This window comes from Myotis yumanensis, unplaced genomic scaffold, assembly GCF_028538775.1.
Source record: "Myotis yumanensis isolate MYYU_CA2020_CCGP unplaced genomic scaffold, mMyoYum1.0.hap1 SCAF_8, whole genome shotgun sequence".
Classification (NCBI taxonomy): domain Eukaryota; kingdom Metazoa; phylum Chordata; class Mammalia; order Chiroptera; family Vespertilionidae; genus Myotis; species Myotis yumanensis.
The window spans coordinates 50,328,452-50,356,420 of NW_027223759.1; the positions used below are offsets into that span (position 1 = coordinate 50,328,452).

Consider the following 27,969-nt stretch of genomic DNA (forward strand, 5'->3'; position numbering starts at 1 on the left):
AGCAACTACTTTCTCTTCTTCTGGTAATAACAGACCTACTTTTTTTCTTCATAATTGATTTTATTTACTCTGTCTTCAGTGATAAGACAGGGTTGTTGTTTTACCAAATAGGCATGCTAACCCTAGAATCAGAGTCACCACTGGCTTAGAAATGGTCATGTAACTCCAACCCAGCCAATGATAACCAACTCTTAGGCTTCTGTTAAAACTATTAGTTAGGAAGTACTAATAGGACCTATGTTGGTAACATAAAGGTTGTGTAGAACATTGTCATCAATAGAATACCCAGTCATAGATGAACAAAACATACTGGGAAGAATTAGGGCAGGAAGCTGACTCCCAATAACATTGACTGAGAACTTGAATCTAGCCAGGTTAAAATATGGAGCTATGCCCAAATTGACTTTATTTACTTGAGTTAATGGATTCTCTTTTTTTTTTTGCTTAAGCCCACTTGAGTTGTTTCTAAATACCCACCTCCACAAAGCTTTCTTTCATCTCTTTCTCATAGTTTAGAGATAATGTTGAAGAGATTCCTATGTAGATGACAATTTGCAAGAGGTAATGCTATTGTCCTTCCCTCCTCTAAAGGTCTGTGATTGTTGGCGATAGCTAACAATATTCTCTGAAATAGCTTTCACAGTCTGTGATACAGTGTTCACACCTTCCACCACTATGTCAGTTTCTCATGGGTACAGTTTCCCAAGTGGTAAAATGCAGACAATCACAGTATCTACCTTAGGACTAAATTTGTGGGAACCTAGAGAGAGGAGTTTTATGTAAACCATTTAGCATAGTGCCTAATAATACAAGTGATCAGCATATATTAACTTTATCATTAGATCAGTGAAGACCAGTCTGTACTATAATAGAAAACAAAGTGGTTACTTCAGATCCTAAAAACATTGTACACTGTACTTTAGAATATATTATTTAATATCTATATACAACCTGCTAATATGTTCATATATCAAGTTGGAAAATGCACGAGAACTTAATAAGCCTCTTATATTTTTTGTATAAATTTATTCCTTTTGTTTGTCTGTAAAGACCACTTTACTTTCATTTCTATCACTGTCATATAGCCAGAGTAAAAATATATGCAAAAATCATCATTTATAAATTCCTAATTTTATAGAAGAAATTTAAACAGAAATAATAACCACTATATGGTGTTTCCTACCACAAGAATCCACCTTAATCCTATATAATAAAAGCCTAATATGCAAATCAATGGAAGGCCAGAATGACAGGTGACTATGACACACACTGACTACCAGGGGGCAGACGCTCAATGCAAAAGCTGCCCCCTGGTGGTCAGTGCACTCCCACAGGGGAAGTGCTGCTCAGCCAGAAGCCAGGCTCATGGCAGCACTAAGAAGCAGGGCTAAGGAGCAACGAGCAGGTGGGTGGTAAGGAGCGAGGTCCCATACTGCGAGAGGGTGCAGGCCAGGCTGAGGGACCCTGCCCCCGCCCCCAGTGCATGAATTTCATGCACTGGGCCTCTAGTGTATTTATAAGTGATAAAATTATCTGACTTGGCATATTTTATAATTTGTTTGGCAAAAGTATATATGTTCTAAAAATCTATTCTAAATACTTGAAAAATACATCAGGATTTTAAAAAAAATCATAGATCAATGTCCTCCATAATTCATAATCATCTTTCTAATGAATGGACAACTTAAATTTAATTCTAAATCAAATTGTACATAAAATCTTTGAATTTTTTGCACTCCTTCATTTGGTGATATATTTTTGTTATTTAAAAAGGGAAGCTAAACTTTTTCTGACGAGGTATACTCAGCCAATAAATTCGTATTTAATTTGAGAGTTGATATTCATCAAGTGTGAGAGTAAAATTCATTATGACAATCATTCAATCCATTGAAAGAGGGACCCTCAGTGAGCCTTACCAGGTTTCCGACTGACAGCACACTGCTGAACTGCTCCGTCATGGGATAGTGCTCCATGGCCATGAAGAGTGTATTTAAGACAATGCAGATGGTGATGGCCAGGTCAACAAATGGGTCCATCACGACCAGGTTGACGAGATGTTTCACTTTTAACCAGGGTTTACAGCAGTCCCAAATCAAACACAGGTTAGCAAATTTATACCAGCAGGGTGGGCATTTCTGCCTGGATTCTTCAAGTTCTGGAAGAAAAAAGTTAGACTAATGAAAACTGCTTACTTTCTATTAAGCAGCCTTTGGTTTAAATTGAAAGTGATATTGAAAAAAAAATCTAAAGTTATTAAATGTGTTAATCTGATGATGGGGCAAGAAAACACTTATAATGGATTAGTTGTCATAGAAGGCATGGGCACAGAAAAGCTATTAAACTTTCCAAATTCTTCTTGGCTAAGCAGAGTTTCCACGATTCTATCTGTAATATTAAACTGTCTGATAATTATCTTCAAAGCTATGAGAAATTAATAGGTGGGACTTGTATTAAGGATACTGAAAACTCATCCATGTTCCAGATAGAGCAAGATACACATATATTATCAAAGAATTACTCTCAAGAGATGTCCGTAAAACCTTTATCAGTCATGTGGAATCTCAGTTTCTTGGATTACATATGTTTTGCGGGTCTTTCAATGAAATAGTTTTGTCAGTATCACCAGTCATAGTAAAAAAGTTTCTAATTAAGCTTATTAGATACAGGCTATATATTAAGCTCTACAAGATTTGTTTTCTTAATTTAATTAGAGAGTATGAAAGAAGAGGAAATATCAACTCTAAGAAACTGGATCTTCACTATATAATAAATCGATGTTTCACAAAGTGGAAAAATGTAGAATTCATAAATTGTATGATATAGTTTTTATGTTAAAATGTATAACTATTATACAAACCTATGATATAAAATTTCATGTTAAAATATGTTTATTTTTTATTTTTTTAAAAATATATTTTATTGATTTTTCACAGAGAGGAAGGGAGAGAGACAGAGAGTTAGAAACATCGATGAGAGAGAAACAACTACCAGCTGCCTCCTGCACATCTCCTACTGGGGATGTGCCCGCAACCCAGGTACATGCCCTTGACCGGAATCGAAGCCGGGACCCTTCAGTCCGCAAGCCGACGCTCTATCCACTGAGCCAAACCGGTTTCGGCAAAATATGTTTATTTTTAAGTACTTTCTTTTCAAAAAGGACTTTAACTAAATAATGGGAAAAAGAGTTCAGAAATGCACAGGTCTTTAAGATGATACAATACTGAAACTTGGTAAATATTGGAAAATAATTTTAGAAAATTAGAAGTGGGAAATGATCTATTCTCTTCCTTTAGTAGGATGATCTCTTAATCAACTCTTCAGTGGAAACAGCATGCAGAACTTGTTTTCTGACAAAATCATTGTCGCATACCCTACTACCTGCTCTATTAAATGAGACCATCACTTCTTAGTAGAGAGAAAGATTCTTTTTTCATTTGCGGCATCATTGATTCTGGTAAGACACTTCGGTATTACTACTGTGCCAACTGGAATATCCCTCTAAACTTGGTATAGTTTATTAGGAACTAAACTTTGTAAGGGAAGAAACAGCATATGAAATAAACAATCACAACCACAGGTAATGATTTTTGTCCTGCTGATAAACATTCACTACTAACCAATGCTATAAAGCTTACCACTTCCCTAAAATAAATTAACTTCCTGGTGTGTTTTTTTTTTTTTTTTTAACAGAATTCCATTAGCAGTGGATTCTCCAACTGTCTTTGTAGGTATTGAAATTCTTCCAGTGCACAGTTTGTTTATATTTCTTTTAACATGCAATTTTGTAAGCAATAAAGAGTAGCTGAGTTTTAAATCAGAGGAAAAATATAAATATAATTATTATACACTATTTTGTAGTTATTTTTAAGATTAAAATATATTATCATTTACAGTAAATCACAAAAGAGAAACAAAGAAATCTCTTTGTGTACAGTCAGAGCAAGTCAGAGCAAGTCAGAGCAAATTTTTTTAAATGCTACCTGTCATTTATTAGATAAACAGAACCAAACAGTAATTGTGCAGAAAAAAGAGAAATAAATCAGAGACAAGTTCAAAAGTGGAAATTCAGCCGGTATTATTCATCTCGACTCCAGGAAAAGTGTAGCAAAGCTGTTAAGTTCTAAAGTAAAATTGTTCAATTATTCATGCCAAAAGAGGGAGAGTTTTCTATTTTGAAACAACAAAGCATTCAGGAGAGAACTACAGCCATCTCTTCATTATTCCTGTGTGAGTTATCCACACTGAGAATCAACAGCCTGGTTGAGACTTCTGCTCAATTCCTCAGGTGCTCCTAACTCACCCTCCCACTATCCTTCCCAAGGCTGTGACCAGGAGACATTTCTATATGGCTTAGGATTTTGAAAAAGTGGAAAGGCAATTCATTTTTGCTCATCTCCTATAGTTTCATGAACTAAGTAGCTATTAATTACCCTGGACAATGGAGACTTGGCTGTAATTCAAAAGAAGGAAAACAAAAGTTGCCAGCCCAATCAACAAGCTGCTTCATAAAAAGGGAAAGCAAACTAAATCATAATTAGACTTAGAAGTAAAGAACACGAAATAAACAGATTATGTCCACCTAAGAAACCTTTCCTCCATTATTAGGAGCAAAAACAAAAAAGGCTATATAGAAAAGACAGCTCTGGTATACATATGCATGCTAAGGATTGCTAACAACAAGCTTGGATTAATGCCACATTCAAGGTGTTTAGAAATCATTGAATAAAATGTAAGCTTTTTATTCTATACAGCCAATGAAAAACGAATAAAACTTAGACATTGTCTTTCACATGAAAACACCATAAAGTCAAAAGCTCTGCCGATATTAAAACCAAACACTCAGTGTCCTGCTTCCTCAGTTACACTTATTTCCAGGACATCCTTTCCCCCTAAGTGACCCCATGAGACACATTCCCATGGAGGGTGATCTGGGTGCACTCATTTTGAACCCTGTATCTGAATTAGTGGACAAGTTCGATCTTGTGGTGGGTTGATGTTTTCTAAGTAATTTCTTACGTTAGCTCAAACTTAATGCTATCAGAAGTGCAAAGTAGGACTGTTGGTTTAGACTTACCCTGTCTCCTTCTCTGCTTCTTGCGTTAGGGAGCAGACATGCTGCTGACATCGGTAGCAGAACCACTGGCAGCTTCCTCTCAGTGGTTTTGCTATGGCAAGGAGCAGAAGACCAGAGAATCTTCAAAAGATTTACCTGGAGGGACAGGGAGGAGCAAGCTACTGGCAGCTGGGGGAGAAGAGGGAGTGCAAGCTAACGCAGGTGAGGTTGGGGGAGAATGGACTGAGTTTAATATTCCATAGAAATCAGTGAAAAGATTTCTGATACTGCATTAGGACATTACGAAAAATTGGTGTTGTAATGCTGACATGTCTGTGATCTAAATTGCCATCTGCACTCTGAGTTTCTTCTGGCTGTTACTTTTAGGTTTTTGGTACTGCTGTTAGTATCATGGGGTTTTTCCATTCAGACTGAAAAGTACTTATTCCAAGAGCCTATTGAATAATAAGTGAAACTATAACTAAAGATAAAGTCATGTGCACAACGTGTGCTCTCCCCCCTCCCTCTCATTCTTCTCTCATTCTTTATCCGTTTTTTCCTTTGACACATCTACACACACACACACACACACACACACACACACACACACACACATCTGGGGAGGGTGGAAAGGGCTGGATTATAAAAGAGAAAAGGAGAAAAGGGGAAAGGGGGATAAGGGAAGAGGATAGAATATATTTTATATGAAAGTATTTTCCAAATACTTGAAGTAGATATTCCAGTTCACTTACAGTATAGAAAGGCACAAACTTGTAAATGAACAAAAACAACAAAAACAAAACAATGAATAATAATAATATTTATTGACTGACTTCTACATGCCAGGTACAATAGGTGCTTCACATATGATGCCCCATTTAATCCTTATAACAACCTTATGCCTAAACATCATTATCCACATTTTATTGATGAAGAAACTAAAGTTTAGAGTCATAAACTAACACACTTAATACATGGCAGAACCGAGAACTGGTCACAGATCAAGTTGTCCCCAAAATCTTTACTTTGGCTTCATCAGAACCAGATTTCTAAACAATGTTAACTACTCAGACATAATCTGCAAAGAAGGCTAATATAGTACTCTGGTCAGAGAGAGGCAAAAGTAGATTTATAAAAATTTGAAAACTTTGCTTCAAAGTGATTTATATCAAACCCTGATTTACAGTTTTCATTTACATTTCTGGTTAAATCAGAGGATTTTATAACCTGTTTCTCAAGCAGTTAATGCATTTGAAATGGGTTAGCATCATTCTAAAAATAAGCATTTATCATTACACTCCTTTCAGTGTCATGCGCACAACACATTTCAATGATTCAGTATTTATTCTATGAAAGTAATATTCCAAGTATACCTTTGAGTTTGCAGTAGCTTCCTGGAGGCTAAATATAAAAATCTATAATAGATGGAGGAATATATGTATAGCAAAAGACATAATGATGATGTGGTATTAAGTCAGAAAGAATTTTCTTGGAATTTATGGACTTATTTTTTTTTTAATCATTAACAAAGCACCACCAAGTAGCTATGCTGTAAGACCTTTGACATACCTTCCATGGTGTTGGTCAAAATACTTGCTAAACTCATTGCTCTTTGCCTTGCTGTAGGATCTTCCAAAAAATCCATGGAAACGTGATAAGAACTGGACCGTCTCTTCCTTATTTCTGTTTCAGTAGTCGTCCCCTAAAAATAAAATTTTAGATGAAATTATTATTCTTAAGGGCAGCAAAATTAAAAGCATTCCCATCACTTTTGCTACCTAACTAACTATTCACCATGCTTTCTCAGATGTGAACAGCTCATTAAGACATTGCTGAATCACCATTCTTGGGAAGTGTTTGAAAGCCCATCAGAGTCTCAGTTTTAAGGAATGCCTGGGTTTGTTATCAAAATGGACAATTCTAATTCCCCCATTTTGGAGCTTTGGGCTGGAAGAACCATGCATACAATTGGATAGATACCTTTTTCGTACTTAATTCCATCTAGAACTTCAGACTGAAACATATGGTTTCTTGAATTACTCTCAGATTGAGTTATTAGATCTTTATAGACATATATTCATGTGATTTAATGTAAAAAAAGAATTTTTAAGTTTCCCTAATATGTATCAATAACAGTTTCCTTAAAATGTGAATTCCACTGTAAAATGCTTATCCTATATAATAAAAGGCTAATATGCAAATCGACCCAACGGTGAAACAACCGGTCACTATGATGCACACTGACCACCAGGGGACAGATGCTCAATGCAGGAGCTGTCCCCTGGTGGTCATTGCGCTCCCACAAGGGGAATGCCGCTCAGCCACAAGCCAGGCTCATGGCTGGTGAGTGCAGCGGCAGTGGCAGGAGCCTCTTCCGCCTCCGCAGCGGCTCTAAAGATGTCCGACAGTGGGCCTAAGCCATCAGTCGGACGTCCCCTGAGGGATCCCAGACTGCAAGAGGTCACAGGCTGGGTTGAGCGACCCCCCAAGTGCACAAATTTTGCGCAGTGGGCTTCTAGTGTTAATTATAAACAGCCTAGAGGCCTGATGCATGAAATTCATGCAAGAGTAGGCCTTCCTTCCCCCTGGCTCCCGGCACCAGCTTTCCCTGGCACCCAGGACCAGGGCTTCCCCCACAGCCCCGGCTTCATCCAGAAGGTCATCCAGAAGGATGTCCAGTCTAATTAGCATGTCACACTTTTATTATTATATATAATATTTTCCAACATCCTTAATAATAAAGCTATTAGAACTAATCAATAACATTTTTTACATTTACAAAAAAGACTCCATCCACAAAACACCACATCCTTGGCATTGAAACTGTAGATTAAGGCAGTAACACCAATTGGGGAGGGGAATGTCTTTGATTTCTAACAATGGTATGATAATTTGGTACTTTTCTATTACAAAATAAGCTCACCAAAATTTCAACATGGGCAGAAATTTATTACTACTTTAGAAGACCAAAAAATGAAGTTAAGTATCACAGAAAAAAGGCTAAAACAAGCATTTCAAATGCAGGTCTGAATGCCAATAATAAATAAGAAATCACTTTTAGTTCTCTAAAAATTTCCCTTATTTCTAAAATAACAATGTAAGTCATATTCATCTACTTTGACCTTATTGGGATATGAGTAACATTATTTTTTATCAACATACACATGTCTAATACATATATATTCAAAAACAAAGTTTCTACTCAATTGATACGGTTGACATGATGGTGATAAATATCCATGCAGGTCACCATACAATTAATTTTACAGCCAAAGGGGAGAAAAATGAATGAGAAAATAAATAACCCCTCTCTGAAACTAAAGTTCTTTAAATCAAAATGTTTGCCACTCAAAATTTAACATATTTTGCCTGGTCAGAGAAAGGCAAAATTTTTAAAGAAAAATAGTGTTGCATAAAGGTCATATAGTTCATTCTACTCTATACAGAACTATATTGTGCAATAATCCTAGATTTGTCTAACTTTTAACGATGGATTCCAACACTTCTAATGATGTTACTGAGGGAATTCTTTAAGTTAAATTGTTTATGTTGAAGTTATGTGTGAAGTTCAAGATATTGTGTGCTCTGGAAGGGGTCATTTGCCTGCAGCTGTTTATGTTCTATCCTCATTTCCTCTCTGCAGCCTCTCAAAGCCAAGTTCTTCTCTCTGCACCTTCAGCTCAGGCTGCACCACAGTGCCTTGCCTCTCAGACGCTGACTGGCTGTGGGATTGAAGAATGGACATGAGGGAACTGGAAAAAAGGGGATCACACTAAGCTTTGTTTCAAACTGGCTGCAATTTGCCTTCAGAGATTTAGTCCATCCTTTCTGACAGGACAGGAGTTTTGTGGTACATTGCTGATAAATGCTACGTTCTGACAGACTGACACTTTCTGTGCATGTATGCAGTAAAGCTGTGCACTTGTTTTTGTTGCCTCAATGAACAAGATCAGTGATACTCATACTTTATTATGTGTAAGAACCATGTGGGATGCTTTTTCAAGGGAGAAGATTCCCTGACCTTGTTCTCCTCAGTGTTTTGGTCTGAATAAGTCTGGATTAACTCAGGAATCTCCATTTTTTTTTTTCTTTAAACCACTTTATTGAAGACCAATTGAAATGTAAAAAGCTGTATATATTGAATGTATACAACTTGATGAGTTTAGGGATAGTATACAACCTGAACTATCACCACCATCAAGGCCATGATCATTTCCATCACTTTCCAAAGTTTCCTCCCACTGTCTTTATTGTTGTTGTTTTTGTTTGTTTGTGGTAAAAACACACACACACCATTAGATCATACTTTTAGCAAAATTTCAGTGTATAATATACTATTGTTAATTCTAGGCACCATGCTATATACTAGATGTCCAGAACTTATTTATCTTACAAAACTGAATTTCTGTACCCTTTGACCATCAGACTCATAGAAGCAGAGAGGAGAATGGTGGTTGCCAGGTGTGGGGGGAGCGGAAATGAGAAATCTCCATTTTTAAGAAGCATCTCAGGAATTCTGATATAAGTAGTCTGAGGGTGAAGTATATTTTGAGAGATACTGGGTTAAAATGAAACTGTTTCCTTCTCCACCTCTTCTTTTCCATTTAAGAAAGTTAAAAGTATTCAATGGGAGGCAATATTTCAATATGGATACAAAGTCCTTTCAGTAGCCAGCATACCTGGGGTCAAATCTTAGCTCCACTGTACATAGGCCTCAATTTCATCCTCTGTAAAATGGGGATCATATTAGTACCTCTATAAAGGATTTTTGTGAGGATTAAAGGAATTAGCACATGTGAAGTGTTCTGGACAGTGTCTGGTATATAGTTAGCCATGATTATTTTTAAAGGGAAGTTTGAATTCTTCCTGGTTCCTTCAGTACAAAGTTCTACTTTTTCATGATTTGACTTGACGCCAGAATACTTGGACATTTCTCACTGAGAAAGTGGTGGAAAGCGGCCATGAGGAAAAAAGTGAAGAAGATCAATGGCTATTTCTATAATGCAAGGTAAGAAGCTCCTCTCTTAGTGACTGAAAGCTCACTCCATATGATCTCAAGCCTAAAGAGCTTGTCTAACTATAATAAATGGAATTGTGTAAAAATTAATAATGCAAAGATTTTAATATAATTCAGCAAACTATAAAATACAATCAAATGACATTGCTAGAATATTTTATATTGGCAAATGAAATCTTATTTAATAACAAAGTTATGTCTTACAAAGGAAATGTCAATAACATATCCCTATCAATGTCTGGTATTTAACTGAAACTCTTTTCCCCTAGGCCTTTGAAATACAGACTCAGGCCTGGCTAGCGTAGCTCAGTGGTTGAGCATCAACCTATGAATCAGGAAGTCACAGTTTGATTCCTGGTCAGGGCTCAGTCCCCAGTGTGGGGCATGAAGGAGGCAGCCGATCAATGATTCTCTCTCATCATTGATGTTTCTATCGCTCTCTCCCTCTCCTTTCCTCTCTGAAATCAAATATCTATACCTATATCTATCTATCTATCTATCTATCTATCTATCATCTATCTATCTATCTATCTATCTATCTATCTATCTATTCATCTATCTATCTATCATCTATCTATCTATCGAAATACTCCAGCCTACTCCCTTCCCAACAGATGCTGTTTTCATGGGCCTCACCTCTGGCAGGAGTTGTCCAGCCGGAGAGGTGAGAGCTGAAGGGCCCCCGACTAGGGAGACCACTCCGTTGCAATCAACTGCGCTGTGCATCTTCCCATTCATGGGCAGAATGGGGAGCACCCTGGAGGCACGGCTGGCCTGGCTGACGTTGCTATGGCGCCGCTCCCCATGTCTGTGTGGTACAAACAGAGAGTCTCTTCTGCTGTCGTTGTCTTCAAACGTGCTGTGCTCGTCATCAGCAAAGTCATTCTCAGAGCCAATATCCTTTGCTCGGCCTCTGAAGCTGAAAAGGCTTGCTCTACTGTTGCGTCTTGGAGAGAAAAGGGAGCCACGGATGCTCAGTAAAGACTATGGGCAACAAGAGGGGAAACAGAAAACAGATGAACAGAAGTAAAAGCTGGCATCCTGAGCAATATGAGACTGGGTTCCTTGTTTCAGAATTGTTGACCTACGTACAGATAAGTCCTTAGACGGGGGGAACCAAAGGCTCCTGCCGTAATTGCTGGGGATCTGGAACTCTCTATTAGGTTCACCTCTTTCATTTTTCTTTCCCTTTTCTCCCTTCCTTCCTTTTTCATTTTCTGTCTTTTTTTTTTTTACTTTATCCATGCCTTAAGATAGTCACAAGTACCCACTCAGCATTGTTTAGTCCCAAAATTGGCACCCAAAAGTGAAAATTTTGCTAGACTTCTCTCTAGAACAGCGGTTCTCAACCTGTGGGTCGAGACCCCTTTGGCGGTCGAACGACCCTTTCACAGGGGTCGCCTAAGACCATCCTGCATATCAGATATTTACATTACGATTCATAACAGTAGCAACATTACAGTTATGAAGTAGCAACAAAAATAATTTTATGGTTGGGTCACAACATGAGGAACTGTATTTAAAGGGCCAGAAGGTTGAGAACCACTGCTCTAGAAGCTCATCTGATTTAATAATCCAATGAAAAGCAACTAAATACACACCTACTTTTAGACCCTTCAAAGCCAAAAATAAGGGCTCACTAGTGACCACACCCTGATGCAGCTCTTACCACAGAGGAAAATAAAATTCATGCTAGTAGGTCTGTTTAATTATAGCACAAGGAGATGCTTCTTCCCTGCTCTTTGCATATTTTATAATGTCTTCATGAATAAGACTAAACAAATCAAGCTGAAAGAACTGTCTGACTCATTCCCTGATTTTCACTCTTCTTAAGCAAGCTGAAGAGCACCATATTTACAAAAACCTGGTTTTCACTAGGTATCTGGTCACAGTCATTTAACAATTGTCTAAGTGCCTACATTGTCTCTGCCATTGTGCAGTTTACCTTGATTCTTTAGCTCAGCAGCATTGAGTGCAATGAACCACTTCCTGTTTATTTCTAGTGTACTTTTATAATTTTCTTGTAGTGAATATTTATTTTTGCTTGTCCAATATCTATTTCTTCTTCTTCTGTTGTCAGTGTCCTGATTATCCTTAAAAATAAGCCTCAGGAAAAACTGTAACCCAGGCATAGCCAATGGGTATATTCTGTACCCCTGGATGTAGAGAATGGATTAAAGATGGTCCATTGACAGCCACCTCTTTCTGTTATAATTGTTGGACAAGAGGTGCATTTTAAATTAGGGTTGGTAAAAATCTATAATAATAAAAGCATAATATGCTAATTAGACCAGACAGCCAAATGACCTTCCAGATGTCCTTCTGGACAAAGCCGGGGCTGCGAGGGCCACGCCCCTTGCACGAATTTTGTGCATCAGGCCTCTGGTATTAATTATATGTGTAGAGCTGCAGGAGGCATCTTGCCACTATATTGGAAGAACCTGGACTGAGATCTGGAGAAGACAGTACTGAAAAATGTTATATCTGTGAGCAAAATTTGCAGAAAGGAGGAAGACAAATGCCAGGTTATTTCACTGACATGTGGAATCTAAAAAACAAAATACATGAAAAAGCAGAACAAAAAAAGACTAATAGGCATAGAGAACATTTTGACGGTTGCCAGAAAGGATGGGGATTGAGAGGATGGGTGGAAAAGGGCCAGGGATTAAGAGGTACAGATTGGTAATTACAGAATAGTTACGGGAATGTAAAGTTCAGAATAAAGAATATAGTCAATAATTTTACAATAAATATATATGGTGTCAGATGGGTACTAGATTTTTTATCAGGTGATTGGTTTCTAAGTTATATAAATGTCTAATCACAGGGTTGTGTACCTGAAATTAATATAATATTGTATGTGAACTGTAACTGGAAAAAAATCTACTCTTCAAATGAAGTTTGCACAGATGGTCTGAGAGAGTCCCCAATTCACCACTGGGAACCTTCCACTCAGAAAACCCACGATTCATTGAGCTCAGGCCTAGTAGCTAAGAAGAGATGGAAAACATCTGCTGATAATTCCTCATGTGGAAAGTTGCCACAAGATGTTTGAGTCTTTAATGAAACCTCAAAACTATAAGCCTTCTCATGCCCAGTGGAATCTATGCTCTAAAAATGCTTTTCTGGGATCCAAAATTTGTGTGGAAGAAAAAGGGACTCTATGGAAAGGAACCTCACAGGATGATCTGGTCATAAATTCCTAACAGGGCAGGTCATGGTGCGTAGTCACACCCCATGCATGTAACTGCTTTGATAAAAGGTCTTTGCCTTAAGCAAGCCCCGTGCATTGTTTCTGTGCATTTAGGTTAACACACTTTTGAAATGGCTCCCTTCGGCCCCCTCTTCCCAATACCGGATCATCCTTTCAGATCCCTCCTTCTAAATCGTGATAGCACAGAGCATAAACTTAATTAGTTTATAATCTGATCCCCCCACCTTGCTTTCTCCCACCTTCATGTGATCTTCCTTATGTTCCCTCCTTAACTCAAATGCATAAGAGAAATTGCAAAACTGTTATTCTCGGGAGCATGTGAGATCTTGCTTCCCCCCATGTGCCCTAGTTTGGCTCAAACAAACTCTTACAAAATAATTCTCTGCTGGTTTGAACGTTTCTTACATCAACGGTTGTAAAATTCACAAATTCTCTGAGGTCATAATCACAACACTTGAGGATCATGACCATTCTGAAAGCATTGTGCCATCCAAGGGCGGGGGGAGGCAGTTTCATCTCTGCCGAACCCTGGCATATCTTTACAAGATTGTTTGTAATGAAAATGCACTTTATGTCATCTCATATTTTTACCTGGTGTGGAGAAGAAAACCTCTTTTCATATGTCAGCCTGCTTCCTTCTAAGGAAAAACGGAACCCTTTTCTTCTAATGCTGTCTTCAGATTCAGACTTGCAGACTCTGTCTTCCTTCTCTTCTTCTCCAGATTGTTCTTTCTGTTTCTTTTTCTTCCTTCTGTTTTTCAGCTCTTTTTCACTCTTGGAGCTCAACTTGGATGCTACTGAAGAACTCTCTGAGAAAACTCCTAACCCGCCTGCTCCACTGAAGTCTCTGGATTCAGCAGATGTTGCTGCAGCTGCTGCCTAGAAGGGCACAGAGTACATGTTAGTTGCATACAAACTTTGGGGAAAATCTCTCCATGTTACTGTTTCACTTACCTTTAGTATCATTCTGGTACATATTTTGGAAAATAATATATTGCCATCAAACCAATTAAAGAATTAAAATGAACAGACCCGTGGAAGATGAAACATGTGACTGATGAAAACCTCATACTATACTTTCTGATTCTCTAATAATATGAACAAGACACGTGAATGCCATGACAATATTTTTCTCTGATTTAAATAGTATCTTAAGAAGCAATGATTTTAAGAATTAAAGTTTCCTGTTTTAACCTGATCCATCACACTTTCGTTTGACAACGATTTTTAATGCCAGTCTAAATCACTGAATTTAATTCAGTCAAGTATTGTATTGTTTTATTTTAATGAACTCCTCCCCTCTTTGACTTAAATTAAGTATTGCACTAAGAAATGCACAATAAAAACATATTACAGATTATATACAAGGAAATCCCAGATCATGTCATCTGAATGAATTTATAAATTACAATAGCACAGTGTCTGGAAAGATACAATGTTCATTGTTGTTGCTGCTACCCCAGTATGTTTTTATTTATCTCACCTTTATTCTGTAATCAGTGTTAAAAGAGAACTATACTCAAGATCCAAGAAAAGCCAAAAATAGGCAATTAAATTAGTTAATGTCATTAAGCTAAGCAAATATAATTAGGGAAATTCTTGCCTTGTTTGGAAGTTTCATCAAGTACAAATTAAAGGATTTACAAGGAGAAGGCAGAGGATGTAGCGATTTACTATGTTCAAACAGCAGTGTTTCCCTTATGCAGTCCACAAACTTGCATTTAAATACTCTTCAAATGGAAAATAAATATTAAATAGGTATCTGTCTTTCCAGACTCTAGAAAATAATCTTCCCAGTTTGACTCCGGTTTCCTGACCTTTCCCATGTTTAGTGACACTAATGAAGAAGTAGCTATAACTGAATTCCTCTTCAGAAGTTTAAGGAAAGACTTTGATTGAAGGCATGTTAGTCTAATTACTTAGTGAGTTTGAACAAATGAGGGGTCACAAGGGAGAGAAAAATGTCAATAAGGCAACTATAAATCTCCACATTTTGATGTCATTAGTATTGACAGTAATTTTCAAAATAAAATAATAATCTCCTAATAACCAAACAGGCTTCTAGCATTTATCAAGCACACATGACATGTTTCAAATATCAATGTAACCACTGCTGATTTTGTTTCTCTTCAGTTCATGCCACTTGACTTCACTGGTTGGGATAGAGAATTGAGATTAACAAACACAAAAGAGCTCAACGTTTGCTAACTATACCTGAGCTTCTTCTTGTTGTTTTCTTAGCTGTTCAAGCATCTGCTGAAATTCAGCCTCTTTCTGCTCTGCCTCTTCCATGGTGGCCTGATTCTGTTCCTCATAGGCCATGGCCACCACAGCCAGGATCAAATTTATCAGGTAGAAGGAGCCCAAGAAAATGACCAGCACAAAAAAGATCATGTATGTTTTCCCAGCAGCACGCAGTGTCTACAAAATGGAAGAGATATTTTATTAAAAATGATATGGGATGTTACGAGCTCACACTCTACTTAATAAAGTATTCTACAGCAGTTCTGATCTCAGTATTTCATGCTTCTCAGAAGAGTCGTTTTTTTCTGTTCTCACCAGCTGATAAAGGTTTTCCCAGAAGTCTTGTGTCATAAGACGAAATAAGGACAGGAAGGCCCAGCTAAAGGTGTCAAAGCTCGTGTAGCCATAGTTGGGGTTGCGACCAGCCTTCACACAGATGTATCCTTCCGGGCACTGGCTGAAATTAGGTTCAAGCGAAGAGAGGAAGTCAGTAGCTGCAAGTCTGCTGGCTGTCTTTCTGGATTGACAGATGCCAATGCCTATTTTATACAACACTAAGGGAAGCAGATTTCTCTCACTTTACCCAGCACTTAACTCAGCACCCTTGGACTGATTTACATAATAACAGAATCTGCTAAGTTTATTTGTGAATTCCTATGTGATTCACCATTGCCATTGTTATATTTATCACATCTCCATTTATAAAAGCAGTCATGTTATGATTAATATCTCTGGGGACTTGTGGACATAAAGAGAAAAATAAGTCTACAGAGAAAAAATAAACACTCACTGAAAATATCCAGAGGCAGAAATGTGTGTGTGAGAAAAGGGGTGAGGAAAAGGTTGGTGGGGAGAGGTTGAGAGGAGGAAATGGCTCTGCATAGTGAAGATGTCATATGACTCATATGACCTTGATGATCAAGCTGACCTGGGTTCTTCATTGTGCCTGATGTTTCTGGGCTGCATGATCGGGGGCAGGTCTCCTAACCTGGCTCAGCTTTGGGCACTTCATATGTAAGAAGGGCCTAATGACAGAACCTGCCTTACAAATGGACAGGCATTGAATAGGATATTGTATGTATAGCATTCAGTACAGTACAGACAAGGAATTCAAGGCAGTCTGTTTTACTGATCCCTGGGATCTGAAAGTAAAGGCAGTGCAATCTTTATCATATGAGTCAAACGCAAAGCCTGCAACCATTGAGAATTTTGCTACAGGTATCAGTTACTAATGTCCACAATATCATGTTCCATAGAAAGAACAATGAAAAGTTCTTATTAAGTGCGATAGTAGCTGTACATTCACTAACCCATTTAATTCTTTACAGTCACCCTCCTATTATACCCCTTTATTACCTAAGGAAACTATAAGGCAAGGAGAAGTGCCTTTATATGTTAGAGTCAGGGTTTGAATACATGCAAACTTGCCAGTCTATGCTCTTTACCACTTTGCTAAAATAATCTGGGACATACACTCACCATGCCTCAGGTAATGACTTTATCTTCAGATATTGCACTCTTTAAGTCATGGAGACCATATTAGCATAGTAGATAAAATATCACACTTTTATAAAAGTACATACTTTTAAATTCTATTAACTTAAGCTTCTATTAACTGCTTTTCTATTTTTCATGGAACTAATTTGGAAGGTCACCTGCTATCTAGTATGGAAAAGTAATTGCTTCATATGAGTGTGTGAAAGAAGTGAGAATCTACACTTATCCCAGCTATTTTGAGAGTCAGCGTGAAGTTGAATTTATGGAGAGTTTTGAATGAGGAGAGAACAGGGGCAAGGTGGGTGGGAGGTGGCAGATTATTGAGGTGGATAGAGCAGGTGGACTGAAACTCAATTTGAAATATCACTTACCCTGCATCTGAGCTGTTGCCACAAAGCAGAGCATCATTTTGCCCTTCCAAGAAATAAAAGTGACCTATTTAAAGAGTGAGGAATAGAAAGAATCATTAAAAAGCCCTCAAAGTATTTCTGTCATTCTGCCTACATAATAAAGCTTACAATGTTTCAACTATAACAAAATAAATAAAATAATAAATATGTATATGACAATGAAAATATTTTAATAATAATTGAATACTAAAATATATCAAAATATAACATTGTAAATTAAACAAATGTTTAAAAAAATCTGTTTTAAAAAAAATTTGCAGGGAATAATTATGCTAACATTCTCATATCAGAATTTACTCTAAATATAAACCCAAATTATTTGAGGTACTTCAAAAAGGGCTGCCAAATTAAGGCTGTGTTCTTGACAAAAAAGAGAGAGAGAGAGAGAGAGAGAGAGAGAGAGAGAGAGATGGGGGAGGGAGAGAGAGGTAAGCTTTGTTGCTTCTAAATGTTTTCATGCAAATAAAATTTTACTTTACAAATACGTTTTGCCTGGACTCCAAAAGATACAGATATTTTTCTCCCACCCATTTTAAGTTAATTTCCTTTGAAAAGTGGACTTAGAAATTTGCTCTTTCTATGATACTGTAAATAAGTGTTTTACTTTGTATTTTGGCTTGATTACTATCTTTCAAATGACCAAAATAAACTTCTTTCTCTGGAGATATACATTTTCTAAATATATCTAGCTCTTATTCTTATGGAATACCTTACATATAACTTCAATAAATTGCAAAGATGATCTCAAAAAACATACACATACATAAACAGAAGTATGTATATACTTACATATAAACACACACATGCACCCATTAAAACACACACACATACACAAATACCGAACAAAAACTTATTATGATTGTTTTTAGGAATACTTAGTCCGTATTCAAGAAATATCCTAATATATTATGCAGGAAAATATGAGTCACTGTTTTGCAAACAAAACAAAAAAAAGTCTTAATCCTTACCTCACAACATATATTAAAAACTAATTCTAGATTTTTAAAGATTTATAAAAAAAAGTCCATTAATCTGATATAAAGGACATATGGGGTTTTTAATGTAGAATATGGAGGTGGCTGCTTTACATGTAGACTACCTAAGTGAATTTTTATTATCTCTAAATCAAAATTTTTTTCTAAACTAAAATATAGAAAAGGATTTAAAAATTTAATGGTACCATTGCCAAAAATATCATAATCCCTTGGGCATCAAAAACAAGTAATAAGATGAAAAAGAAGCAGGATAATATATTTGCCAAAAATGTTAATATTCTTGCCGAAACCGGTTTGGCTCAGTGGATAGAGCGTCGGCTTGCAGACTGAAGGGTCCCAGGTTCCATTCCGGTCAAGGGCATGTACCTGGGTTGCGGGCACATCCCTAGTGGGAGATGTGCAGGAGGCAGCTGATCAATGTTTCTCTCTCATCGATGTTTCTAACTCTCTAGCTCTCTCCCTTCCGCTCTGTAAAAAATCAATAAAATATATTTAAAAAAATGTTAATATTCTTGATAAAATAAGAGTTCATATGAATTTTGTAAATATACTATCACCTGATGGAATAATGGGTAAAAATATCAAAAGATAATTCACATTATATAAAATATGTGTAACTTACTAATGATACTAATAAACGTATCTTTTAAATTCTACTGCATAAATAGTTAGGAACAAGAGGATACACTTATCCTTCTATCAAAAGATTTTAAATATGGTAATAACAATATTAGTGAGTGGTCTGATCTCTCTGAAGAGCAATTTGACAATGTCTCCATAACCTTAATCTGGTCGTATTCTTGAACCAAAAATATTCCATTAATGAAAATCCACCTGAAGGAAACAATTAGAGATAGAGGAAATATTTATGTGCAAAGATTATCATTGTGCTATTATTATATCAATAAATGGAAAACCTCACAAATAATAAAATAATTTGTTTTATTTATTCAGTTATCCAAATAATCTTAATCTCCCCATTATAATCTTCATAAGAACATTAAAATATTATTAATACATTATTAATGTTAAAATATTAATATAGTGTGAGAAAGGATAACATTTCATATGGTTCTAAAAGCCATAAAGGTTTTAGAATTAGTGTGCCAGTGGAGTTTTGATAATCAAGGGATCAATGGAAATTGTTTAGCTAATTGTACATGGAGCAGATGAGACTTTAAAACCAAATGATGGAGGGGATGGCTTCAATGGTAAGAAATTATATTTCAGCATTAATTCAAACTACTAATTTGTTTAAGATGATTAAAAACCTCTGATCTGCGCCTACCAAATAAACAAAGCTTAATGTGGTATTGCTTTCAACACTGATTTAGGAAAAGATAACACACATTCAAATAATAACTTTTACCATGTTGATTGACAGATAAGAAAAAAGATATCTAATTTCTGCCTCACATGTACCGATCTATCTTAAATTGATCTGGTCATTTGGTTCACATAAAAATTGAGGCAATTTCCACTATGTGTATTTTTGAATAATTAAATGACTAAACAACTTCATGGATAAAAGAGTATAGCTTACTTTCATCCTCAATATAGTCATCCCAGTTAAAGGTGCTCACTGTCCTATTGAAAGTGGTACCATTCCCATCCAATGAATAATTAAAGAAAGAAGTGATGTTTATTTCAAAGGAGGAATTATCTGGGGGCCATTGCAAACATTTATTCCGCAGGTTGCCCATAAACAGCTGTAGTCCTATTAATGCAAACACGCTCAGACAGAACACAGTCAGGATCATGACGTCAGAGAGCTTCTTCACTGACTGGATCAGGGCCCCCACGATGGTCTTCAGGCCTGAAAATAAAATCGGAGAGGGAAATTTAAATGTACTATTTAACGGCTACTCGACTGACAAAAACATCATGAGCTTGTCCTGGAAAATAAAGATGTCATGCAGAATGCCAAGAATATTACTTTAATGTTTGTGATTGAATAACATTTTCATGAAAAGCCTGCTAGCTGGTGAAAATGAATGGAAGCAGAACTTGTATGTTCATTAGAAAACTGAATGGAAATGAACCAAAGTGTATTTCCAAACACTCCTTAGAGCAGAAAAATGATTTTGCTATTCATGCTTAAACATTAACCTTGTGTAAATAGTTTGCTTTTATTTGCAGATGTCTTACTCCCTTACCTCTTAGCGATTTTTGAAAAAAAAAATCTATATGAATAGAGTAGTAATAAACCTTTAAATGACTAAATTATGAGGTTATATTTTTGCGAATTCTATAAGCTTGAGTATGGGTTAAAAAAGGAAGACATCTGAAAACTGAGCCTCATGCAACACTCATGCTATCCCTTGCTCTTTCATTTGTCTGCAGGTAAGAAAATTACCAGTTTTTGACCTAAGTGGTTCAATTTGCATCAGTTCGAATTTCTCATAGTTTAGCTTCTATGCGGAAAGCTTGATGTTATAGGATGCAGACCATGTAGCCTGTTACTGCAAATGCCTCATGCAAAAACTTGTTAAACTCAAAGGCTGATTTAGAACAGTTTTAAAGAAAGCAACTAGTAAAAGCAAAGAATCAAGTCCATCCAAAATATGATGTGTGATTCTTGCTTTATTACAGATTTACCAGTATTTACAATAGGTGACAAGCAATAAGGCTTATGCACAAATGCAGCTAAACTCAGCCAATGCACCAATGCAGCTAAACTCAGCCTCGGTGTTTAACCCAGCTCTCACCTGGAATGACTGAAATTGTTTTCAATGCTCGGAGAACTCTGAATGTTCTCAACGCTGAGACATTACCCAGGTCCACAAACTCTGTCACATATCTGCAGTAGGGAGTTCACACACAAACACAATGACAAAACACAAGAAACAGTTGGAGATATAAGGGGCCTACCACCTTATACCAGTTTCTTCTTACCTGGGATTACAGAAATAGTTTTCAAAGCTCTCAAGACTCTGAAAGTTCGAAGAGCTGAAACATTGCCTAGGTTTACAAATTCTGTTATATACCTGTAGAATTAAATCAGAGTTATTCAGAATTTAGGGAAATCTAAGTCTATGTTGGTCTTACATCAAGACCTTTTCAACTTCAATGAGTGTTGCCATTAGATTTCCCAATTAAGAGAAAAATGGCATTGTCATCAATCATCTCTGTTACTTGGGAAACTACTATTTTACAGTGTTAATTGAAACCAAAACCATATAATTCAATATGATAGTCCTTAATTTCTCCAAAGTACATAATTTAATTGGAAGAAAAATATTCTGAATTCGCATGATAACTATGAAAAATGTTTGATCTGACAAGGGAAGCCGCCAAGGACAAATACAGTGTAGGCTTCCATCAATGATTTATTCTTCCAGCTTGGAAAATGTATTAAAATACTTACGCAAAAGTAATGACTGTGAAATCCAACCAATTCCATGGGTCCCGTAGAAAAGTGAAATCTTCTAAACAAAAGCCCCTTGCAAGTATTTTTACAAGTGATTCAAAAGTATAAATTCCTGTAAAGGTGTACCTGAGAAAAAATAGCCAAGCCCACATTAAAGATATAGTAGGTGATTTACATGTACATATCTCAAAAGGGACTTACACAACACAAGTTAGAGGCTTCTATATGGGTCTATGTCTGTCTCCCAAAAATGTAGAGTGTAGGTAAGATTTAAGGCAGGAAAAAATATTACATTTTGAAAGACATTCTCTTTGATTATAACTAAATGAACACTGTACTTGCTACATCAATTTGAAGGCCAAATAATAAGATTCTGTATGAAGATATTATTTAATACACTGGCATTTGGTCTGATTGAAGCAATTAGGTAATAGTCCAAGAAATGAATGAAGCAATGGTGTTCAATAAAATATGCAGTATTAAGATACATGAAATATATACTAATAAAACATAGAAAGGTAATAGCCATGAGAAAATGAATATACAAACTAGGTATAATTATATAGGTATAAAATTTATTATTGAATATTAGTAATCACTGATCTTCAAAAGTGTGAGACTCACAAGGAAGATAAAGGGCTACAAATATTGGCTGTCAGACTAGTTCAATAATTTGAGCTAATGAGTGAACCACCACTGCAACCTTGGTCCTAGAGGAAGTTATTGCTTGAAATGAACTTGAGTCATTGTCACTAACATAATTGGAGGAGCCAGTATGATTTGTTAAGGAAGCTGAAGTCTCAAGCTGTTCAATGCACAGTTTGAAATACAAAGGGATGAGAATATTGAGAGAGAGATTTAATTTTCTACTTACTCCACATTCTTTGTCCAGTCTGGAGGATTACTCATTGTCATAAATACACAGTTGGTAAGAATGGTGCACATAATGAGCACATTGAATAAAGTAGAATATCGTCAAGGAAGACAAAGTTCAATGGAAAATCTCACTTTCATGCATTACCATGTCTTTCACTACCATGAAGATTAGAACTTTTAAGACCTTATACTTTTATTATTGAAGTTTGTTCTTTCTATTTCTGTCATTCAACAACCCCATAGCTAGGCCATGCCGCGTCAAGTCATTAACTATTTTGAGGCTACTGTGGTGCTTTTTAGTAATTAAAAAGATTGAATGCAAAGCAATGGGTTCATTAGCAAATAATTCAACAACTTAACTTTTTTCAATGACAGACTCGACTCACTCAACCACTGCTGCATGATCAGCATGTATGTAAATCATGACCAAAAAATTCAGAATCCAAGTAATTAATTAAATGCATTGTATCTCCATTCTAAGGGTCACTCTAGTGGAATGTCTTTAATAAGATCATTTCTAAGTGGAGTATATAATATACTGTAATTGGTTATAATATTCTGAACAGTAAGAGAAAATGGATGATATTAGTTTTGGCATTTCTTGGATTTGTAACTGTGGCCAAATTACTTGTTAATTTTTCTGAGCCTTGGTTCACTTCACCATAAAAGTAAGAAAAAATAACTATTTTATAGGATTTCTGTGAGGGTCTAATTATTTAAAATATGTTAAAGCTATTACACTTAATGTGTTTGATATATAGTAAATGCTCAATAAATTGCTTTTCTAACTTCCTGAATTGCAAATAACATTACTCATAAAAAATGTCTAGTTTGCTTCACTCTACCCTTACTTTGCTTTTGTAGAAAGAGACAATGCTCTTCAGTTTCCTGAAAAATAACAAAACTCTTTAAGAAAATATTTGGTAATCAGATAATGAAATTACTTTCTTTTATATTTAATAAAAAGCATGAGGATTCAGTTGCAATTATGAAAACAACAACCTTTACCAATGTAAATTTAGACACAATTATAAATATGCCAGAGAACACATCGATGCTATTCATAACCCTTCTCCCTCTTTATTTTAATTACAAATTTTCACATTATGTACTTGAACAAAATATCAACATGATTTTAATTGTGGTAAAATAGAACAGTGAGTAGCCAATGTTTCACTAACTTATAAAGGAAGTTTCTTTGCATCTACAACTGGTTTTAGTCAAAGCAATGATTGATTTCTTGTTTTTATTAGTAGCAATATATTATTGCACATGTTTAATTCTCAGCTTGTCCAAAGGCACCCACATGGAAACAACCATAAGTGAATGATGTGGATCCGCCACGTGAGGGCACTACAAACCAGGAAACACACACAAACACCATTTCAAAGAAGACACATAGCTTTCCTTTATTGCTGAAAACAAACAAAAAATAAGGTAAAATTGAAGATGATTTGCTGTTAGTGTTTAAAACCCTCCTTGGCAGATTAGCACCATTCTGAATGCTTGGTTCCCAACCTCAAGGGCCCTCAATATAGTCTTGAATTTCTCCACTTAGCTCCATTTCTTACTCTCTGCAAAGAAAATTTCAAATATTCTCTACTCTACTCTGATTTCCAACCTTCTTCTTTTTTCCCTCCCACCTGAAGCTGATAACCTTATTTCCTACTTCACTGAGAGAAGAGATAATATCAGTCTGCCATATCTCTACTCCTCACCCCCAAATGGACAAACCTTCTGTAGTGGGACCTATCATTTCTCCTTCCTGTTTCAATGGGGGAAGTTTTCAATTCCTCCATCCCTACTCTGGACACCTTCTACTTTTCCAGAATACTTCATAAATCTCTTTCTTCTCTTATATTACTATCTTCCACTCTACTGGACTCTTTCTATCAACATAAACTTGCTTATGACTCTCCTGTCTTGAGGAAAAAGAAGTGAGGATCCTTTTCTATAACCCACAATTCTCTTTAACTACTTTTAGCCCTAACTCTTTTCTCCATTCATAGCCAAACTCCTCAAAAGAGCTGTTTATCTTTTCCTCAGTCTACTAGCTTTTCTTTCTGAAGACAACACACTCTTCATGTTTTGTCACTAAGAATAAAAGGATAATTTTGAATTATTTGACTTGCTCACTCAGCAGTATTTGATAAGGATGATTCTTTCCCCTTTCATTATGCTCTTTTCCCTTTGCTTCATGAGGTCCCAATCCCCTGTGCCTCATGAGCAACGATTTCCTTGTATCTTTTTAAATGTTGTAATTCCTTTTTGAAAAGAAGGACACCTATAAGGCCCAGCTTTGTGGCTCTGTGGTTGAGCATCAACTTATGAACCAGGGGGTCACGATTCAATTCCCAGTCAGGGCACATGCCCAGGTTGCAGGCTCAGTCCTCAGTAGGGGATGCACAGGAGGCAGCCAATCAATGATTCTCACTCGTCATTGATGTTTCTCTCTCTCTCTCTCTCTTTCTCTCTCTCTCTCTCTCTCTCCTCCTTTCCTCTCTGAAATCAATAAAAATAGTTTTAAAAAAGAAAAGAAGGACATAGGATATCTCAGCCATTTCTTCCTCTCCTGCTATATTCATCCTAATAGAGTTCATCAACAAACATAGCTTCAAGTACCATTTATGTACCCACTGATCTTAAATATTTCTCTCCAGGTTAGAGCTCTCTTCTGAACTCCACATACCCGATTGTCCATATGGTATATGTACTTATGTATCTCATTGATACTTCAAAAACATTTAAAAGATGGCCAAGAGACATATGAAAAAATGCTCAAAGTTACTAATCATCTGAGAGATGTAAATCAAAACGACAATAAAGTACCATCTCACACCTGTCAGAATGGCTATCACCAACAAATCAACAAACAACAAGTGCTGGCAAGGACGTGGAGAAAAAGTAACCCTCATGCACTGCTGGTGTGAATGCAAACCGGTGCAGCCACTGTGGAAAACAGTATGGAGTTTCCTCAAAAAATTAACCCAGTAATCCCACTTCTAGGAATATATCCCAAGAATTCAGAAACACTAATCAGAAAGAATATATGCACTCCTATGTTCATAGCAGCACAATTTACCACAGCTAAGATTTGGAAACAGCCTAAGTGCCCATCAGCAGATGAGTGGATTCAAAAACTGTGGTACATCTACACAATAGAATACTACACTGCTGTCAAAAAAGAAAGAACTCTTACCATTTGCAACAGCATGGATGGACCTGGAGAGCATTATGCCAATAAGCCAAGTGAAATAAGCCAGTCAGAAAAAGATAAGTATCACATGATCTCACTCACTTGTGGAATATAATGAACAATATAAACTGGTGAATAAAAATAGATACAGAGACATAAAAGCACTGAACAGACCATCAAACCTTAGAGGGAAGGCAGGGGAGGGTGGGAGGAGAGGTAAGAGATCAACCAAAAGACTTATATGCATGTATAGAAGCATAATAGATGGACACAGACAATAGGGGGTGAGGGCCAGTGCAGGGAGGTGGGAGCAAGCTGGGAGAGGTCAATGGGGGAAGTAGGAGACATGCAATACTTTCATATATAAAAGAAATCTATTCTGCATACTGTGCCAAAATGACCTTTGCAAATGTAATTCAATATAATTTCAAGAGCTGTCCACCATTTTTAGGATCATGATCAAATGTCTTAAATCATCTAGATTTTAGAAGGTCTTAACTCCTGCTATTTCTCTAGTTTTGTATTATTTACTCCTCATTGCACTCTCCCTTGTCCCTTTGATTATAATTGTTGGAGATCATCTAATAAAATATGCTCTTTCTCAAATAAGCCTTTGCAAATGCCATCCCTTCCCCCCTTCTTCAGTACTTGCAAACGCTTTCTACTTGACTCTAGCTAACTCATACTTCTTCTTTAGTATTCAGATTAAAAGTTATTTCCAGTAGAAAGTTATTCACAATAGCACCTGACCTGTTTAGATATACCAGGAATCTATTCCAGTAGCATCTTATAGTACTCCTCCAATGACTAATTTTAAGGTTGATTATTTCTACTAGAATGCGTAATTAATGAGGGCAGGGACAAAGTCTATATGGATCACCATTATATCATTGCCATTTCACACAGTATCAGTTGACTATTAAATAAAATCAATTTTATAACTCATTTATGACTAAATAAATATTTTTCCTTTTTAATGATTTAGTTATCCATATGGGACAAAAGTACATATGAAATTTGTCTACACACATATTGAGCACACAAGTTTCTATACTTTTTTTGAAAGGGAGGACATAAAAACATAAGGTGGATATTAATAGCCTCATGAAATTTATGTCATAATGGTTATGACCCTTAAAAATATTGACTCTTTATAATGGTAGAATTACCTATATATAAAAGCCTAAGCGACCATTATGACTAGATGACCAGATGGCTGTCCTGTAGCTATGATGTGCACTGACCACCAGGGGGCAGACACTCAACAAAGAAGCTGCCCCTTGGTGGTCAGTACACTCCCTTGGCCAGCTAAGCTCCTGCGGCCGGCCAACCTCCCATGGTCCCTCCCCCTGGCCAGCTGGCCCCAATTGGCTTGATCGCAGGCCAGGCCGAGGGACCCCACCCATACATGAGTTCATGCGCCGTACATACATCTAGTATATAATGAAGTAATACATATACTTCACTATTAGTAAACAATAGAAAAAATGGTTATTGTCCAGTAAGTCACAATTAATAAAACATTATGCTCAAACACTTTTTTCCACATTGCATGACTATCATTTGAATAATAAAAAAGACACTTAAGTTAAAGATCCTGACATACATTTAACAAGGAAAGCAAATAAAACTAATTTGCTTTTAAAACAAATTAAGCAACAACTAGAGTCAAGTTTTTATGCTTTTGATTTAATACGTGTCTCTAAATAGAGAGCTTCAAATTCTGTTATCTTTGTCATGACTTTCAATACCATCCATATACTGATATCTCTCAAAGTTATGTCTCCAGCCCAATCCTTTCTGGAACTCTACACTATTCCAATGAACATCTAATAGGCATCTCAAAAAAAAAAAAACATAATGTTCAAATCAGAGCTCTGGATTTTACTCACGATTATTGATTCACTGGAAGTTATCCCAAGCTCAGTCAACAGGAACTACATTTTTCTTTCTTGACCAGACTAAACACTTGGACTCATCCTTAGCTCTACTCATTTCCTCATATTCTACATCCAATTGCTCAGCAAAACCTGTCAGCTTTTCTGAAAAATACTTCTAAATCTGATAACATTTTGCCATCCTCATTGTTTCTACCAT

General features: G+C 36.4%; 1 protein-coding gene across 2 annotated transcripts in view; it reads right to left on the minus strand.

The window, feature by feature from the left end:
* The window catches only part of SCN2A (sodium voltage-gated channel alpha subunit 2), a 96,120-nt gene that overhangs the window by 60,178 nt on the left and 7,973 nt on the right, over window positions 1–27,969 (minus strand). The window contains exons 4-14 of one of the 2 annotated variants that reach the window (XM_070422838.1): window positions 22,675–22,764; window positions 21,798–21,926; window positions 21,139–21,230; window positions 19,974–20,246; window positions 17,397–17,460; window positions 15,844–15,985; window positions 15,499–15,705; window positions 13,876–14,163; window positions 10,707–11,054; window positions 6,623–6,755; window positions 1,917–2,155 (exon numbers count right to left, since the gene is read on the minus strand). In XM_070422838.1, coding sequence (XP_070278939.1) covers window positions 1,917–2,155; window positions 6,623–6,755; window positions 10,707–11,054; window positions 13,876–14,163; window positions 15,499–15,705; window positions 15,844–15,985; window positions 17,397–17,460; window positions 19,974–20,246; window positions 21,139–21,230; window positions 21,798–21,926; window positions 22,675–22,764 — 2,005 coding nt within the window. Of the gene's footprint in view, window positions 1–1,916; window positions 2,156–6,622; window positions 6,756–10,706; window positions 11,055–13,875; window positions 14,164–15,498; window positions 15,706–15,843; window positions 15,986–17,396; window positions 17,461–19,973; window positions 20,247–21,138; window positions 21,231–21,325; window positions 21,418–21,797; window positions 21,927–22,674; window positions 22,765–27,969 lie in introns of both variants that reach the window. The other variant, XM_070422839.1, reaches the window with a different exon arrangement.